Here is an 18,035-nt window from a genome sequence, read left to right on the forward strand (position 1 = left end):
AAATAATGTAGTATATAAAAACTTTTCTCATCACTTTATGATACTTGCTACCACTCAGAAGACTGCTAACAAAATTATCTTAGACTGTATTCAAAGAAAAAACATAATTAGGTTAAAACACTTCAATCAATAGTAGAACATTATTTCTCAATGTCTGCATTGTAGACCAGCTATGGCAAAATATTACTGAGTATGTATATTCATCATGTCAAAATCTCTCTGGTATAGACATTCATATTATCCTTTTATAATGGTGATTCTTAAACTATAGTGGGCATCAAGGTCATTTGGAGAACATGTATATTGATAGGCTCCATCATTAGTGTGTTTGATTTGGCAATGTTAATGCTGTTGGTTTGAAACCATACTTAGGAACCATCGTTTTAAAATAATCAGTGAAGCAAAATTTTTATAATAACAAAATATTAGAGACCAGTCAAAATGGAGTTTCTACACATCCCCTATCTCCTACTTAACCACAATATGTGAATATTCTAAAGGTTTCTACCCTCTGGTTTGTACTTTCCTCCCTGCTATGGGAGGGTGAGTCTAACTTTCAGTGGTGCTTTTGTTTTAAAGGATGAAAAATTGTGGACCTTTTAATAACTTTCTCTTGGAAACCATGATTGAAAGTGATGATAGCTGGGGTGCCTGGATGGCTCAGTGGGTTAAAGCTTCTGCCTTTGACTTGGGTCATGATCCCAGGGTCCTGGGATCGAATCCTGTATCAAGTCCTGGATTGGGCTCTCTTCTCTGAGGGGACTCTGCTTCATCCTCTCTCTCTTCCTGCCTGTCTGCTTACTTGTGATCTCTGTCTGTCAAATGAAGAAATAAAATCTTAAAAAAAAAAAAAGGAAAGTGATGATAGCCAATGAAACCCCACTGCCTCATTTGGGTAAGGTTAATAGATGGGACCTTAGTTCATTAAAAAAGTGAGTTTTTTAATGTGTCAAATTTATTTTTTAAATTATGTTCAGTTAAAAAATGAATTTTTAAGTAGAACGAACTTTTGGATCCTCATTCTCAATGAAATTTCATATATAACATGTTCCAGTGGCACCTGTGTGGCTCAGTCTAAGCATCTACCTTTGGCTTAGGTCATGATCTCGGGGTCCGGGGGCACAGTCCTATATCAGACTTCCTGCTCAGTGGGGAGTCTGCTTCTCCTTCCACAGGGATCACTGTTGTGTGTCCTGATGACAGCATTCCTCACTTTGGCTCCAAGACCTCTAGACCTCCAGAGGATAAGATCAAGAGTACATGAAGCAAAAATTATGCTGGTGGCCAAAAAAATTAAAAAAAAAAAATGCTAGTGTATTCCTAGCGGTAACAGTGAGTGGGTCTCACTGAACCAGTATGGTGCACTGGATGCTGACTCAGAAAATATACAGCCTTCTGGAAATACTCTAATGCTGTATGGTATCACATGTAGTTATGCTATAAATGAGTCTTCAAAAAGGCTATTTCACCATTCTACCAAACAAGTAGCTTCAGAATGATGGGGAATGGATAAGACCAATGAATTTTATGGTCATAGGCCCTTTGCTGCATTCTTTGGCTGTGATATAAATTCCTTGGTCAGAATATATGTTGCATGTAATCCTATGACCTTGGATAGTGAATAAGGAATTCTGTTAAATTCAAGATGATGCTTTTGGCCAATGGTTTATTGATCTCATTGATTCTTTCAAAAAACCGGCTTCTAGGTTCTTGGATGCATTCTACTGTATTTCTAGTTTCTACCTCATTGATCTGTGCTTTAATCTTGATTATTTCCCTTCTTGTGTGTGGGGTTGTTGATTCTACAGTTCTTTAAGGTATAAAGACAGCTGGTGTATTTTGGATTTTTCAAATTTTTTGAGGGAGGTTTGGATGGCTATGTATTTCCCCCTTAGGTCCACCTTTGCTGTATCCCATAGGTTTTGGACCAAAGTGTCTTCATTCTCATTGATTTCCATGAATCATTTAAGTTCTTCTTTGATTTTCTGGTTGATCCATGCATTCTTAAGCAAGGTGGTCTTTAGCTTCCAGGTGTTTGAATTTCTTCCGAACTTTTTCTTGTGGTTGAGTTCCAGTTTCAAAGCATTGTGATCTGAGAATATGCAGGGAATAATCTCAATCCTTTGATATAAGTTGAGTCCTGATTTGTGACCCAGTATGTGGTCTACTCTGGGGAAAGCTCCATGTATACTTGAGAAGAATGAGTATTCTGTTGTTTTAGGGTGGAATGTTCTGAATATATCTATGAGGTCCATCTGGTCCAATGTGTCATTCAATGCTCTTGTTTCTTTATTGATTTTCTGCTTAGATGATCGGTCTATTCCTGAGAGTGGTGTGTTAAGATCCCCTACTATTAATGTATTCATATCAATATGACTCTTTATCTTGATTAAAAGTTGTCTTATGTAGTTGGCTGTTCCCATATTGGCCAATCTAATCCAAAAGAAAAGAAAGAAGACCCAAATTAATAAAATTATGAATGTAAAGGGAGAGATCACAACTAACACCAAGGAAGTAGAAACAATAATCAGAAATTATTATTAACAGTTATATGACAATAAGTTAAGCAACCTAGATGAAATTGATGCCTTCCTGGAAAACTATAAACTTCCAAAACTAAGTCAGGAAGAAATTGACAACCTGAGTAGTCTGATATCTAGTAACAAGACTAAAGCAGCGATCAAAAACATCCCAAAAAACAAGAGCCTCGGACTTGATGGATTCCCGGGGGAATTCTACCAAACTTCCAAAGAAGAAATAACACCTGTTCTCCTGAAGTTGTTTAAAAAAATTGAAGCAGAAGGAAAACTTCCAGACTCTTTTTTATGAAGCCAACATTACCCTGATTCCCAAACCAGGCAAAGACCCCACCAAAAAGGAGAATTTCAGACCAATATCTCTGATGAACATGGATGCTACGATTCTCAACAAGATTCTAACTAATAGGATCCAACAGTACATTAAAAAGATTATCCACCATGACCAGGTGGGATTTACCCCTGGGTTGCAAGGGTGGTTTGCAAATCAATCAATGTAAAATAACAAATCAATAAGAGAAGAGAGAAAAACCACATAGTCCTCTCAACTGATGTAGAAAAGCATTTGAGAAGATGCAGCATCCGTTCCTGATTAAAATGATTCAAAGTACAGGGATAGAAGGACCATTCCTCAATTCCTTAAAATCTATCTATGAAAAATGCACAGCAAATATCATCCTCAATGGGAAAAAGCTGCCAGCCTTCCCTTTGAAATCAGGAACACGACAAGGATGCCCACTCTCACCACTCTTGTTCAACATAGTATTAGAAGTCCTAGCAACAGCAATCAGACAACAAAGAGAAATAAAAGGTATTCAAATTGGCAATGAAGAAGTCAAACTCTCCCTCTTTGCAGATGACATAATACTTTATATGGAAAACCAAAAAGACTCCATCCCCAAACTATGAGAACTCATACAGCAATTCAGTAATGTGGCAGGATACAATCAAAATACAGAAATCAGTTGATTTCTTATACACTAACAATGAAAATACAGAAGGGAAATTAGAGAATCAATTCCATTTACTATAGCACCAAGAATCATAAGATGCCTGGGAAGAAACCTAAGATGTAAAGGATCTGTACTCAGGGAACTACAGATTACTCATGAAAGAAATTGAAGAAGACACAAAGATGGAAGACCATTCCATGCTCATGATTCAGAAGAATAAACATTGTTAAAATGTCTATACTGCCTAGAGCAATCTATACTTTCAATGCCATTCCGATCAAAATTCTGCTGGCATTTTTCAAAGAACTAGAGCAAATAATCTTAAAATTTGCATGGAATCAGAAGAGACCCCGAATTGCTAAGGATTTGATGAAAAAGAAAAACAAAACTGGCAGCATCACGTTGCCTTATATCAAGCTTTACTACAAAGCTGTGATCACCAAGACAGCATGGTATTGGCACAAAAACAAACACATAGACCAGTGGAACAGAGTAGAGAGCCCAGATATGGACCCTCAACTCTATGGTCAAATATCTTCGACAAAGCAGGAAAAAATATACAGTGGAAAAAAGACAGTCCCTTCAATAAATGGTGCTGGGAAAATTGGACAGCTATGTGTAGAAGAATGAAACTCAACCATTCTCTTACACCATACACAAAGATAAATTTGAAATGAATAAAAGACCTCAAAGTGAGACAGGAATCCATCAGAATCATAGAGAGAAGATAGGCAGTAACCTCTTCGATATCAGCCACAGCAATTTTTTTAAATTTCTTTTTAGTGTAACAGTATTCATTGTTTTTGCACCACACCCAGTGCTCCATGCAATACGTGCCCCCCTTAATACCCACCACCTGGCTCCCCCAACCTCCGACCCCTGCCTTCAAAACCCTCAGGTTGTTTTACAGAGTCCATAGTCTCTCATGGTTCACCTCCCCTTCCAATTTCCCTCAACTCCCTTCTCCTCTCCATCTCCCCATGTCCTCCATGTTATTTATGCTCTACAAATAAGTAAAACCATATGATAATTGACTCTTTCTGCTTGACTTATTTCAGTCAGCATAATCTCTTCCAGTCCTGTCCATGTTGCTGCAAAAGTTGGGTATTCATCCTTTCTGATGGAGGCATAATACCCCATAGTGTATATGGACCACATCTTCCTTATCCATTCGTCCTTTGAAGGGAATCTTGGTTCCTTCTACAGTTTGGCGACCGTGGCCATTGCTGCTATAAACATTGGGATACAGATGGCCCTTCTTTTCACTACATCTGTATCTTTGGGGTAAATACCCAATAGTGCAATTGCAGGGTCATAGGGAAGCTCTATTTTTAATTTCTTGAGGAATCTTCACACTGTTTTCCAAAGAGCCACAGCAACTTCTTTCAAGATATGTCTCCAAATGCAAAGGAAACAAAAGCAAAAATGAACTTTTGGGACTTCATCAAGATCAAAAGCTTCTGCACAGCAAAGGAAATAGTCAACAAAACAAAGAGGCTATCCATGGAATGGAAGAAAATATTTACAAATGACACTACAGAAAAAGGGCTGATATCCAAGATCTATAAAGAACTCAAACTCAAAAGACACAAAACAGATAATCACGTCAAAAAATGGGCAGAAGACATGAACAGACACTTCTCCAAAGAAGACATACAAGTGGCTAACAGACACATGAAAAAATGTTCATCATCTCTGGCCATCAGGGAGATTCAAATCAAAACCACATTGAGATACCACCTTACACCAGTTAGAATGGTGAAAATTAACAAGACAGTAAGCAACAAGTGTTGGAGAGGATGTGGAAAAAAGGAGCCCTCTTACACTGTTGGTGGGAATGCAAGTTGGTGCAGCCACTTTGGAAAAATAGTGTGGAGATTCCTTAAGAAATTAAAAATAGAGATTCCGTATGACTCTGCAATTGCATTACTGGGTATTTAACCCAAAGATACAGATGTAGTAAAAAGAAGGGCCATCTGTACCCCAAAGTTCATAGCAGCAATGGCCACGGTCGCCAAATGGGGGAAAGAACCACCATGCCCTTCAACGGACGAGTGGATAAGAAAGATGTAGTCCGTATATCCATGGAGTATTATGCCTCCATCAGAAAGGATGAATACCCAACTTTTGTATGAACATGGATGGGACCAGTAGAAATTATGCTTAGTGAAATAAATCAAGCAGAGAGAGTCAATTATATGGTTTCACTTATTTGTGGACCATATGGAATATCACAGAGGACATGGGGAGATGGAGAGGAGAAGGGAGTTGGGGGAAATTGGAGGAGGAGATGAATCATTGAGACTGTGGACTCTGAGAAACAGTCTGAGGGTATTGGAGGGGTGGGGGGTGGGAGGTTGGGTGAACCTGGTGGTGGGTATTATGGAGGGCACATGTTGCATGGAGCATGGGGTGTGGGGCATAAATAATGAATTCTGGAACACTGAAAAGAAATTAAATATAAATAAAAAATTTTTAAAAAGATGATGCTTTTGGTAGAATAAATCAATTCACATAGGGTAAATCTGTATATAGAATAGATATCTTTTCCAGTAAAAGATAAAAACCACTTCCCTTTTATGATGGCAACTTTTTAATGTATCAACCTTCCACCAGGTAGCTAGCTGATGATTCTAATAGATACTGATATTTAAGAGACTCAGTATTATCTCAGCTCCTGGTTGACTGAGCACTCAGCAATGGCTGTAGCCAAGGTGGCCTAGGTAAATGAAGTCCGTGATGTGAACACATGCATGACTTCCTTCCCTGACACTGGATCATTTTGTTCATGAATCCACTGGATGATGACAGAAATGTCTGAAGAAAGATGATGATTGTCCAAAAATAGGTCTTTCCATCTACTTGATTTTTTAAATCCTTCTCTGCTGAGGTCACACTTTGATGATAGTTTTTATGAGACACAAATATCTTTGATTTTTGGAGAGATGGGTTTGCATACCTCTTCCACAAATTTCCTTGCCTTCAATTTCCTAGTAAAATTCCTTCAAAGTCTCTGATCACCCAGCAAACCTTTAGTCATAGCTCATGGATTGGTATATAATCACACATCTGGCCATTTCTCTTTCCGGGGTGAGCAACCAGGTTCCCTGCTTCAAGTTCTGCCACCTGGAAGATTTCCATTCACCGCTGTTGTACAGGAAAATCACAGAGAGGATTTGTAGTGTTGTAGCTGTCTACTTTTGGATGATGTCTACATTTTGTGCAGAAACATCTATCTACCATGACTCCAATTTTCCCCCTCTGTCAATTGATCATAAAGAATTCCCCATGAGACCATAGGAAGAGGCTAGGAGAGAGAGGCCCCTGTAGCAGGTATAAGGGCCATGAGCATTTAGGTCACTTGTTCATGCAACTGCTTGTGCCTTCAGGGCCTGCTCTGACTTCTACATGCATATAACAGCTTCTTTCATTTCACAGTGGAGAGTTCCTGTGAATGTCTAACATAATGTCCTGGTGGATCAAATGACATCCAGCTTGTAAGGGCAGCTTTGGTTGCATGTTCACTTGGTGGCCTGTGGTTAAGGAGTCAGTCTTACCTAAGAGCCTGTAGCAGGCCAATGGGTGTTTCTTAAAGCTAGAGTAGTTATCCACAGAGGATGGCAGGGCTTCGCTCCAAAATTCTAACAGTCTGCATTGAGGATCTCCTACGAGGCCTATCAAAGGCTCCGAAGCCTCCCTACTGGATCTGCCACTTCAAGCACCATTGCCTCTGTTGAATCACATGGCCCAATTGGTGAAGCGCCATGGACAGCAACCTATACTTGTTACAAAGCCTTTTCCTGTTCTGAGCCCATCTCAAAATTAGCAGTTTATCTGGTCACTTCGTAAATGGGCTGGTATAATACACCCAAATGAGGATGATGCTGTGTCCAAATCCACAGGAACACACTAGGTGTTGTGACTCTTTTTCGGTTGCAGGAGAGGCCAGATGCAGCAACTTACCCTTCACCTCAGAAGGGAAATGTCCACGTGCCCTATATCTCTGCCCCCCTAGGAATTTCACTCAAGTGTAATGCCTCTTAATTTTTTTTTTTTTTAAGTAGACACCACACCCAATGGTGGGGGTGGTTGGAACTCACAACCTTCAAATCAAGAATTGATTTGATCCTCTATGCAGTGAGCCAGCCAGGTACTCTGGATTTTGTTGGGTTTCTTTCTCCCCCTCTGTCATGCACATTTCTTACCAGGAAGCATTGAACAGTTGCTACTTCTTGCTCACTGGTGTCAAACATCATAATGCCATGTGTGTACTGGGCCAGTTTGATATCTTTGTGGGAAAGAAAGACATCAAGAATCCTGAGAAATATTTGCACATCATATATCTGATAATGGCTTGAACTTGTATATAGGAAGAATTCACAAAACACACTAATTAAAATTTACTCAAAAAAATTAACTCAATTAAAAACTTGGCCGGGATTTGAACATACTTCACCAAATAAGATATAAAGATATCAAAACAGGACACAAGAAGATGCTTTATACAGTGTGTTATCAGCAAAATACATGTGAATACCACAGCCCACGTGTATAAATGACCAAGGCTGAGAAGACTACTCTTACTGGAAGCAACATCACAGACCTTCTGTGCTCAAGGGAGGCAACAAAATGAATTAAGAGGTATTTATACAAAATTGAAGGGGTCAGTAGGTGTAAGCCATTTGCGTTATGTTGAAGCCACCTCTGCACACCATCCTGCTTACTCCACCCTTCTACTAAGTTTTCAGAATGACATTATTTTATCAGTGCTGTTTTCCCTCCTCCATTTTGGCTTGCACAAGCAAAATTATAAGGAAGTAAGAATATTGATCAATCAGTCTGCCCAAACCGATGCTGTTTGTTTTCCCCTAGCTGCCAATGAAGTCCCACGTGAAGGCTGAACAATTTTTCTACTCTTCAAGTAGTAAATCACAAAGAAGTAATTTTTTTTTTATTTTTCTGAAGGAAAGTTCATTGACAACTTACTTTGTAATGCACAAAAGGCAAACCTGAACACATATACCACCATGTTCAAAATTCCTCATTTCCTTTAAGTTGGGGTAAAATACAAAGTCTCTGAATGAGCCTCCAAGGGCTTGTGTGATCCCATCCATGCTGGCCTCCCCCGTACCATCTGGTTACTCCTAGCTTCTCCCTTTGTAATCTGTTAGATTGTGCTATTCCCATGAGCTGGGCTCTCTGAAAATCTAGCCCTCCAAGGACAAAGGCCTTGTGGGTGATACAAGTCCAGAGGCAGCAATCACCAGGTTAGAACTGAAGACCCTCAGGCCTCACCCAGACCTACTCACACAGAATTTGCATTTTAACAAGCTCTCTCTCTAGGAGATTCACAGGCATTAAAATTTGAGAAGAACTGAGCTATGGCACTTCTCACTGTGGTGTTTTATCTTTGTTTCCCTTTGCATTTCCCCTGACTTTTGCCTACTGAGATTTCTCATCAGATTTCAGCTTTAAGTGTGGAGTCAGGTCTAGATCTGGAATGTGAGCTGCAGTTTGCACGAGGACAGCTTTCCTTGGGGATGGCTCCTGAAAGGAACCTAGAACTCTGGCCTCAATAAAATCATGTATGATTAGCTCAGACAAGAACATATTAATCAAAGTCCTCAGAGCAACACCAATTTAAAGATAAACTGATTTGCCTAAACATGCCAGAAGTGTCCTTAGTGGTGGAAAGCAGCAGCACTGTGTGCAATTTCAACTGTTGCAACTAGAACTGTACACATGACGTGATGTTCTCAGTCTGTAATACCTATTGGGACACCTGGACTTCTTTTACAGATTCTGATCTGCAATGCCCAGAAGAACAGCTTAGTTTTGTCCTAAAGGGAACCCTTGGGTGCAATTAGGAGAATTCTTCTTCATGCCTTCCTCTTCTGACAAAAGAACACAGTTGTAGAATTGGTTGACTCTTGAGTTCAAAGTGGATTTATAATAAACAGCATTTTGCTAATTTTTTAGTAAATGAAGGCACCAGAATGAATCAGTGTGCAAAGAATTGTAGCCAGTGCTGCTGTCATTCCGGTGCAACGCTTATTTTTTTTTCTGCTTGAGACAGCCTAACCCTGAAAGGATCTCCACAATGTCTTAACAAATATTGGTAAGAGACTGATTTATATAATAATTACTATTTTTTATAGAAAGTTAAAAGTACTGTTATATTTAGAAATAATTTTGATTTGGTTTATAAGATGACCAAATAGCAGGTTGAAAATGGAAAACAACTAGTATTCTAGTATATGTTAACTACCTAGGATTTATATAAAAAGTTGAAATGAAAAAGAAAAGAGAACAAATAGTGAATAACCTAATAGTATTTTACTATTGTGAGTAAATCTGGGTAAGCAAAACGGCTCTACGACTAAATTGCACTCTTTAATCATAGTTAATTATCTGGCTAGCAAAATTACAATGACTCCCTAGGATGCGTTTGGTTACTGGAAAGTTAGACGATTTAAAAATGGGTTAAGAACTTAGGTCATAATATTTCCTATGTAAGAAATCTCTCTGATGATTCTGTTCAAAATGTTTATTCCACTTAATTAACCATATTCTCTGACTAAATTTTTAGTTCAATCACTTAGCTGTTCACCTGTGTATCCTTTCACCTACTTCTGACAATAATTTCATTGAGTATCTCATATATATAATGTATATACATATAAAGATATATGTATATATATGAGAAAATGTAGAAAATGACCCTCCAGTGTCCTTTCTACTTTCTGACTTAATAAAGGCCCACAGATTGCACTTGAGAATTTTAAGTTATCTCGTAGTTTGGGATTGCATGGAAGGAAACCAATTCCAAATAAATATACATTTACCAATTGCAGTTATTGGCATAGGTCATTTATATTGCTAGCAGTAGGTTCCAGGCTTCAGCTCAATTTTATTCTGCTAAAACCTAGTGGAGAGGAAAGGGCTCTCAAATCAAATGAGAGTAGTTAGAGAAACTCAGTTCTAATTACTGTGACAGCAAAATAAAGTGACTTTTAAATGTGGAACGTGCTTTTAGCAATGTTGGTATATTATTGACCAATACAAAGTTTCTAGCCTAATATTAAAATGAAAATCTCTATTTCATACACATTTTCCATAGAAAAATAAAGTAGGAATTTGGAATGAAAAAAAAAAAATCATACCCAGTACTGACAAATTTTAATGAAAACCACAGTTAAGACAAATATTTACCTGGAGTGTCTGAGCTTTTCCCCCAGTTTCATCTTCAGCCTTTCTCTGATACTTCCTCTTTCTCTCTCTTCATGCCTTGGCCTTTCCTATCCCTATCCACCTATGAAAACACCATGGATACTCAGTGGACAGCAGCTGATTGCCATCTCCACCCCACATTCCTCAGCACACCGTATTTCATTCTCCTCACTGTTGTGCCCCATGTTTCCCATTCTCCTCTCATTGCTCTCTGACCTCAACTCTATCAGAAACTGGACGTTGCTCTCACAAAAGCCACCAGGAATCTATTAATTCCCACACTTAATGATCATTGATCTCTCCTATTCCACTAGAGCACTTATTTCACTTTTGGCACTGTACTTCACTTTGTCCAGGTTGAGGTTTTTTTTTTCTCCCTTTAATTCTGCAACACTCAGCTTTCCAATTCCTTCATGCATCTCTGGCCACTCTGCTCAGTGTCCTTTTCTGTTTTTTTTTTTTTTTTTTCCTTTTCTCACTTTGTGTAAGCCAGAGCTCTTGGTTGTCAAAGGAAATGGGCTAATTGAAAGGAAATTGGCTTTAATGTCAAAATGTTAGGGGATTGGAGAAACCCACTGGAGAAATGGGCAGGAACACAATGCAAGAAAGCCTGTGAAACAGCCAAAATCTGTCCTAGTCTATCTAGCTCGCTAAGAGCTGCTGTCCTTGCTACTAGATGCAAACGCGAGAGCTTCCTTTGATATGCCTACACCATTGAGGTGTAGGATACATTTTCTAGGGTCACGATATTGTTTCCTTGGTTGACTTTGCAACCCAAATTCCCCTTTTTCCCCCTGGCCTTTTGTCCCCTTCTCTCCATTTGCCAAATCCAGCATAGGTGACTTTTACTGGCAAACCTACAGCAAGTCCTCTATGATGGAAAAGTCAGTTTATAGAACTTTTGGCTTCTGGCCTTAATGACAGCTTCTGTTTGCCACCAAGAGTCATATGGTAGAATAGAGGATCAAATGTTAGCCAATGCATACATGCTGTATATCCATTTTGTAATCTCTAACTTCCACAAGTTTCTTTTCCTCCTTCTCTTTTACCTTATACATTTCAATGGATAGGTCATACAAAACTATGCCTTTAGTCACTCTAATGACTCTGAAGTCATCATTTTTGTTAAGTTCCTATAGAACTATTCTGCTGAGTGCATTTCACCTGGGTGTTTTCAGAATGCTCCTTGAAAAAACTGCCCACCACACCCGAGTCCTCAATCTCAATGCTTGATGACCATCTACCCAAGCGCCAAGTGTCTTCTTTTTCCTACACTGACCAACTCCCTTCACATCTAATATGTCACTGAATCCTAGTGACTGCACATTCTGATTTACTTTGAGCTACCTCTTTGTCCCCTCTTTATTCCCAGTGTCATATTGCACACAGACCAAGAACTGCACATGCTGTTCAGTCACCCAGGGAGCTTTTATAAAATGCGTATTATTCCAACCAATTCATGAGATTGATTCATGAATCAATTTGTATAGCAATATCTCAAAACCTATATTTTGTACAAAAACTGTCCTAGCCAATTTTCTTGTATAATTTGGTTTGGGAATTGCTGGACAATAATAATGGCTTCCTGTTTAGTGTTTTTTTTCCTCTAGTTTCCCCTCCCTTCAGCCTATTTTCTACAAGCAAATATTTAATTTAATAAACATCTGAGGATGACACTCCCTTTCATAAAAGTTTTCAGTCCCATGTGTTTGTTCAGTTCTATGTGTTGTTTGAAGGACACAGCTGAAGATGTTTCACAGGGAACTGATCACTTGATGATCCTGGCCTTTCTAACATTTTTACTTTACATGCTGCATTAATGTCCCATACACAGAACTTGCTCATGTTCAGAATGTTTTTCTTATCTTCTAAATCTGTTTATTTTGCACATAGTTTGAACTTAAGTAATTATATTTTTGCAATATAATGATTCCCCCCAATAGTTGCCATATTAGAGGAAATGAAATTGAAGTGCCTTCAGGCTAGTGTATGGTTTTATATCAATTACCCTCACCGAACTGTCTTTTATAAATCATTAATGAATATTCTTTTTCGTTTACACATTTAATTTCAGAGACCAAGAATATGGAAACTAAAAATGCAACAGAGCTGGAAGAGTTTTTTCTCACAGGACTCACATATCAACCAGAGTGGCAGATTCCCTTGTTCCTGGTGTTCTTGGTTATATATCTCATCACCATTGTGGGGAACCTTGGTCTGATTGCCCTCATCTGCAATGACCCTCACCTTCACATCCCCATGTACTTATTTCTTGGGAATCTGGCATTTGTGGATGCTTGGTTATCATCCACAATATCCCCCAAGATGCTGGCAAACTTCTTTTCTGAGAGCAAGATGATCTCTCTCTCTGAATGCATGATACAATTTTTCTCCTTTGCAATCAGTGCAACCACAGAATGTTTTCTGCTGGCAACAATGGCATATGATCGGTATGTGGCCATATGCAAACCGTTACTTTATCCAGTGATTATGTCCCATATGCTGTGCATCCAGCTCATAGTTTTGTCATTTTTAGGTGGCCTTCTTCATGCCATAATTCATGCTTCTTTTTTATTTAGATTAACTTTCTGCAATTCCATCATAGTACATCACTTTTACTGTGACATTATACCGTTACTTAAGATTTCGTGTACTGATCCTTCTATTAATTATCTGATGCTATTTATTTTCTCTGGATCAATACAAGTATTTACCATTTTAACTGTTCTTGTGTCTTACACACTTGTTCTCTTTACAGTCTTAAAAAAGAAGTCTCTACAAGGTATAAGGAAAGCCTTTTCCACCTGTGGAGCCCACCTCTTATCTGTCTCTCTGTACTATGGCCCCCTTCTCTTCATGTATGTGCGCCCTGGATCTGCAGAGGCAGATGATCAAGATATGATGGGTTCTGTATTCTACACTGTCATAATTCCTTTCTTAAATCCAATTATATACAGCCTGAGAAATAAGAAAGTCATAGATTCACTGAGAAAAATATTAAAGAGAAATGTTTAGATCTCATACTAATATCTATTCTCCTTTCATTAAAATGAGAAAATTCTGTGGACTAATGTTGCTATGTGTTGAGTAATATAAGTCATTTTTTTTGCAGTTATAATTACCTTAGTCTTCAATGACTAGGAGGAAGAACCTAATAATCTCATAAAAGAATTTGTGTATATTTTTCAAACCACAATAATTTTATTATTAAAAAATTTTTAAAAAATTATTTGATATATTTATTTGACAGAGAAAGAGAAAGAGACAGCGAGAGAGCAAATCCAAGCAAGCAGGGTGGGAGAGGGAGAAGCAGGCTTTCCGCTGAGCAGGGACCTCCCCCCCGCACCTACCTAATGTGGGGATCAATCCCAGGACCCACAGATCATGACCTGAGCCGAAGGCAGAAGCTTAATGACTGAGACACCCAGGGACCCACATACAAGGAATTTTAATCAAGTGTTCATATCATACTTAAATAAAACAAAACAAAAATGAAAACATTTCACAGACTTGTCTGTTCCTTGGTGTGATTTATAAATGCATTAAGTACTAAAATAGTATAGTGCCTCTGAACAGAACTTGATTTTGATGTCTTTGATACTTATGCAGCTATATAGCCAAGACCCATGTTCCATTTAACTGGACAGTAGAGGCAGACTTGTATTTGAGTGAACAGAGGAAAACCCCAAGAGTTCTGGTAGCCATCAAGGTTTTCTTTCTACTTTATTTAGGGCATGGTGAATTTTACCTCTCGTGTGGCTTCAACTCTGATAATCATGGAGAGAAATAAAAAGAAAAGAGAGCAATGAGGAAAGAAAATGACAAGGGTTTTAAGACAATGTAGAAAGGGTCAAGCTTTAAGAGATGTTTTTAGACTAGTGTGCTTCTTAGAGGAAGAGAGAGGCAAGTTGCCTCTCATTGTCTATGATGCTTACTATAGGACCTTTCTAGCAGTGTTTGTATGTTGTTGGACAATCTGTAAAACTTCACTAATAAAGAAAGCTAACACATTCACCAAGGACTTAAGCTGGTGTGGACATAGACAAAAGTGGCCAACTTGGAAGAAAGTGGTCTCAATATCCCTAGAATTAAAAAAAAAAATTAAGCTAGAAAGATTTTAAAATCAATAATATGTAGTTTTTGGAATGTGTTATTGACAATGAGGGGCTTTAAATGCATGTTACCAAAGTCTAAATAATCTTAAGTTGACTTAATGTCATAGTGGGTACCTAGTGGGACTTAAGAGAGATATGAAAATTTATATGAATTATGGTGTTTTGTGCCTCAAAGTCCATAAATATTAATTTTTATCATACTCCATTTGCAAAGTATACTGAGTAATCCATCTCAGTCCACCTCTACCCTTTCTTTCTTACCACTGATTCCATACACATTTCTACTGAGACCACTCAGCCTATAATCCCCATGACTACCCACTTCTGTGATTTGCAAAACTCTAATTACTTATCCTCTTCAGTATCAGTATCAGTATCCTACTGATACTCTCTTACTTACCAAACTGTAAACATAACTAACGTTAATGATATATTTTCAATAACATTTAATAGATTGTCTTTGCCACTAGGTTATGTAGTATCATATATGGTATATTTTTGTAGATACATATATATCTACATATACATATATATCTACAAAATATATATGTATATAAATATATATGTGTATATATTATATATGTGTGTATATATATGGTGAACATACAAAAAATATATGTGTGGACATATGTGTGTATATACATATGCATATATATGTATACATATGCATATATTTTTCTGCTCATGTGTAAGTCCAGAATATACGATATAGATCTAGTTAGATCTACACTTACATATATATCCACATAACTATCAGTATCTTCTTCAGCCTGCACTTGTTCACCCTGGCATTATTTGAGGTTTTGTTTTTAAGTAAACCTTGGTTTAACACTGAAGTGCTTTTCCTCCAATTCTCCTAAGACCATGTTTTATACCCATATAGAATTATTGAAAGCCTTCTGGAAACACCTCATTCTTTCAGGTTCAAACATTTGCCTATTTAGGTCTCTCCATAGAGAATAAAATCTTCCACGTCACTCCAAAACTACTCATGTGTATTTGCAATGGATGTGATGTTTTTTCTTTAAGGTCTAGCAACGTAAGTGTTATAGCTTCCTTGATGCATTTACAGATTACCACAAAGAGGATAGGAATTCATACTCATTTGAAACATATTAGTTTATTTATTCTTCTTAGATCACACTTGGACTTGTGTAGTACTTATTTTTGGTTTACACACTCTTTTAGAATATAACTTAGAAGTCCTAGTACTCCTGAACTTGTTCAGCACATAGGACAGTGACTTACACATGAGGTCCTAAGTAAGTATTTGTGAACTACCTGTGAAATTTTAAAAATGTAACAGCATGAACACATAAAACACAATAGAATGTGTCATGTCACTCTTTTTCAGTAAGTTAATGAGTCCAGGGAAATTACTAGGTTGGGGATGGCTGCTGCAGGCCAACTCCTCTTCCTGTTTCTTTCATGACAATCTTGATCATCATAGACATAAAGTGAATTCTTCCTCTTATCACTAGAATTAGTTCCTTGGATGGAGTATGAGACAATATCAAAGAGAAGCCCTTTCATTAGATGCTTCTTTAAAGATATAACACATATAACTATTTAATAAAAATATCATTATTAAAAAGAGAAAGACAGGGTGCCTAAATTGCTCAGTTCCTTAAGCATCTTCCTTCAGCTCAGGTCATTATCCCAGAGTCCAGAGATCAGGCTTCCTGCTCAATAGGGCGCCTGCTTCTCCCTCTACATCTCCTCCACCTCCCTCTGCTCCTTCATGCTTTATCTCAGATAAATAAATGAAATCTTTAAAATAAATAAAGAAAAAATAAAGAAAAATATCATTATCATGTACTTCTGGAGGTACAAATCACAAGATTAGACCAGGTCATCTGCTCTCTTTTTGTTTTCTTGAGAGATACTCCCGAGACCTAGCAAAGGAACTGAATGGATTAATGTGCAGCTGTTTTTACTCTTTAAACTTGAGAATTTATATCTTGCTTATGTGTGCAGCTTATTGATTCTTTGTTTTATGATATTCATATCATTCTGATTTTTCCTGTTAATTATCTAGATTTTTCTTGTTCATTCATTTTTATGACCCCAAAACAAAAATAGTAATATAAACTACTACTGTATATTTCTTCAGTCTCAGAAAGGTCTGTTTTCCTAATTGGCTTTTTCTTTGAATGAGAAGTCTGACATCCACCTGTGAGTCTGAGAATGGTGTGTTACCTCTCAGGTCTGACTGTAGGCTGGATGAGTATGGGACAGAGAGCTGGGGGTCTCTCAGAAGTTCAGACTTCCTCTGTAGCCTCCTCTTGTATATTTCAGGTCTGTAGTTTCATTTCTTCTGGTTGGAACTCCAGTAAAATATCAACTATCTTATTCCTTCCAGAAATCCATCAAAATCCTTTGTCCACTGATGTAATCCCATTCTCATTTCTGTTACAGTGCTATTCATTTTGTATACTATTTTTGTGATATAAGTAGCATGTCGGGAAAGAGGTAAAAAATATATATCTGTGCAAAGCCCATATTATAGACAAGATATTCTATCAGTTCTTTAAAAAGAATATATGACATTACATATGTATTATTTAATAGATACTTAGATGTAAAGGATGATATCACAATGTTAAGTTTGTGTATTTGTCTAGAACAACTGCTCCTGATGTGGGATTGAGTCATCTCTTGGAAACACAGATTACATACTTTGCTTGTTCTTTATTATGAAGGTTCATTTTCTTAAGTTGAAGATTTAAAAGAACTCATAATTCCTGTAAAAATCTTCTGCACAGCAAAGGAAACTACCAACAATAACAAAAAAAGGCACCCTACTGAAAGGGAGGAGATATTTCCAAATGATATGTCTGATAAACAGTTAGGAGTCAAAATATATAAAGAATTTACACAACTGGACACCAAGGAAACCCAAATACTCTGATTAAAAACGGGCAGAGGACTGAAATAGAATTTTCACCAAAGAAGACATGGATGGCCAACGGACACATAAATGGATGGATGTTCAACATCACTAATCATCAGGGAAATGCAAATGAAAACAATGAGATATCACCTTTCATCTGTCACAATACTTATAATCAGAACCACAAGAAATAATAAATGTTGGTGAACATGTATATAGAAAGGAAAACGTGCACTTGGTGAGAACACAAATTGGTGCAGGCACTATAAAAAACAGTATGGAGGTTCCTAAAAAATTGAAAAGTAGA

At 37.6% G+C, this 18,035-nt stretch overlaps 1 protein-coding gene across 1 annotated transcript; it reads left to right on the forward strand.

Annotated features, from left to right (window-relative positions):
• Positions 1-12,802: 12,802 nt before the first annotated feature.
• LOC125109174 (olfactory receptor 5H2-like) lies at positions 12,803-13,735 on the forward strand. Its single transcript, XM_047745925.1, has one exon. The coding sequence runs from the start codon at positions 12,806-12,808 to the stop codon at positions 13,733-13,735; it is 930 nt and encodes a 309-aa protein (XP_047601881.1). The 5' UTR covers positions 12,803-12,805.
• The last annotated feature ends 4,300 nt before the right edge of the window (positions 13,736-18,035 follow it).

Source organism: Lutra lutra, chromosome 1 (genome assembly GCF_902655055.1).
Source record: "Lutra lutra chromosome 1, mLutLut1.2, whole genome shotgun sequence".
Taxonomy (NCBI): Eukaryota; Metazoa; Chordata; class Mammalia; order Carnivora; family Mustelidae; genus Lutra; species Lutra lutra.

Excerpts from the sequence above, each read along its gene's own strand:
- LOC125109174 (XM_047745925.1), top strand. The coding sequence starts at position 12,806 with ATGGAAACTAAAAATGCAACAGAGCTGGAAGAGTTTTTTCTCACAGGA.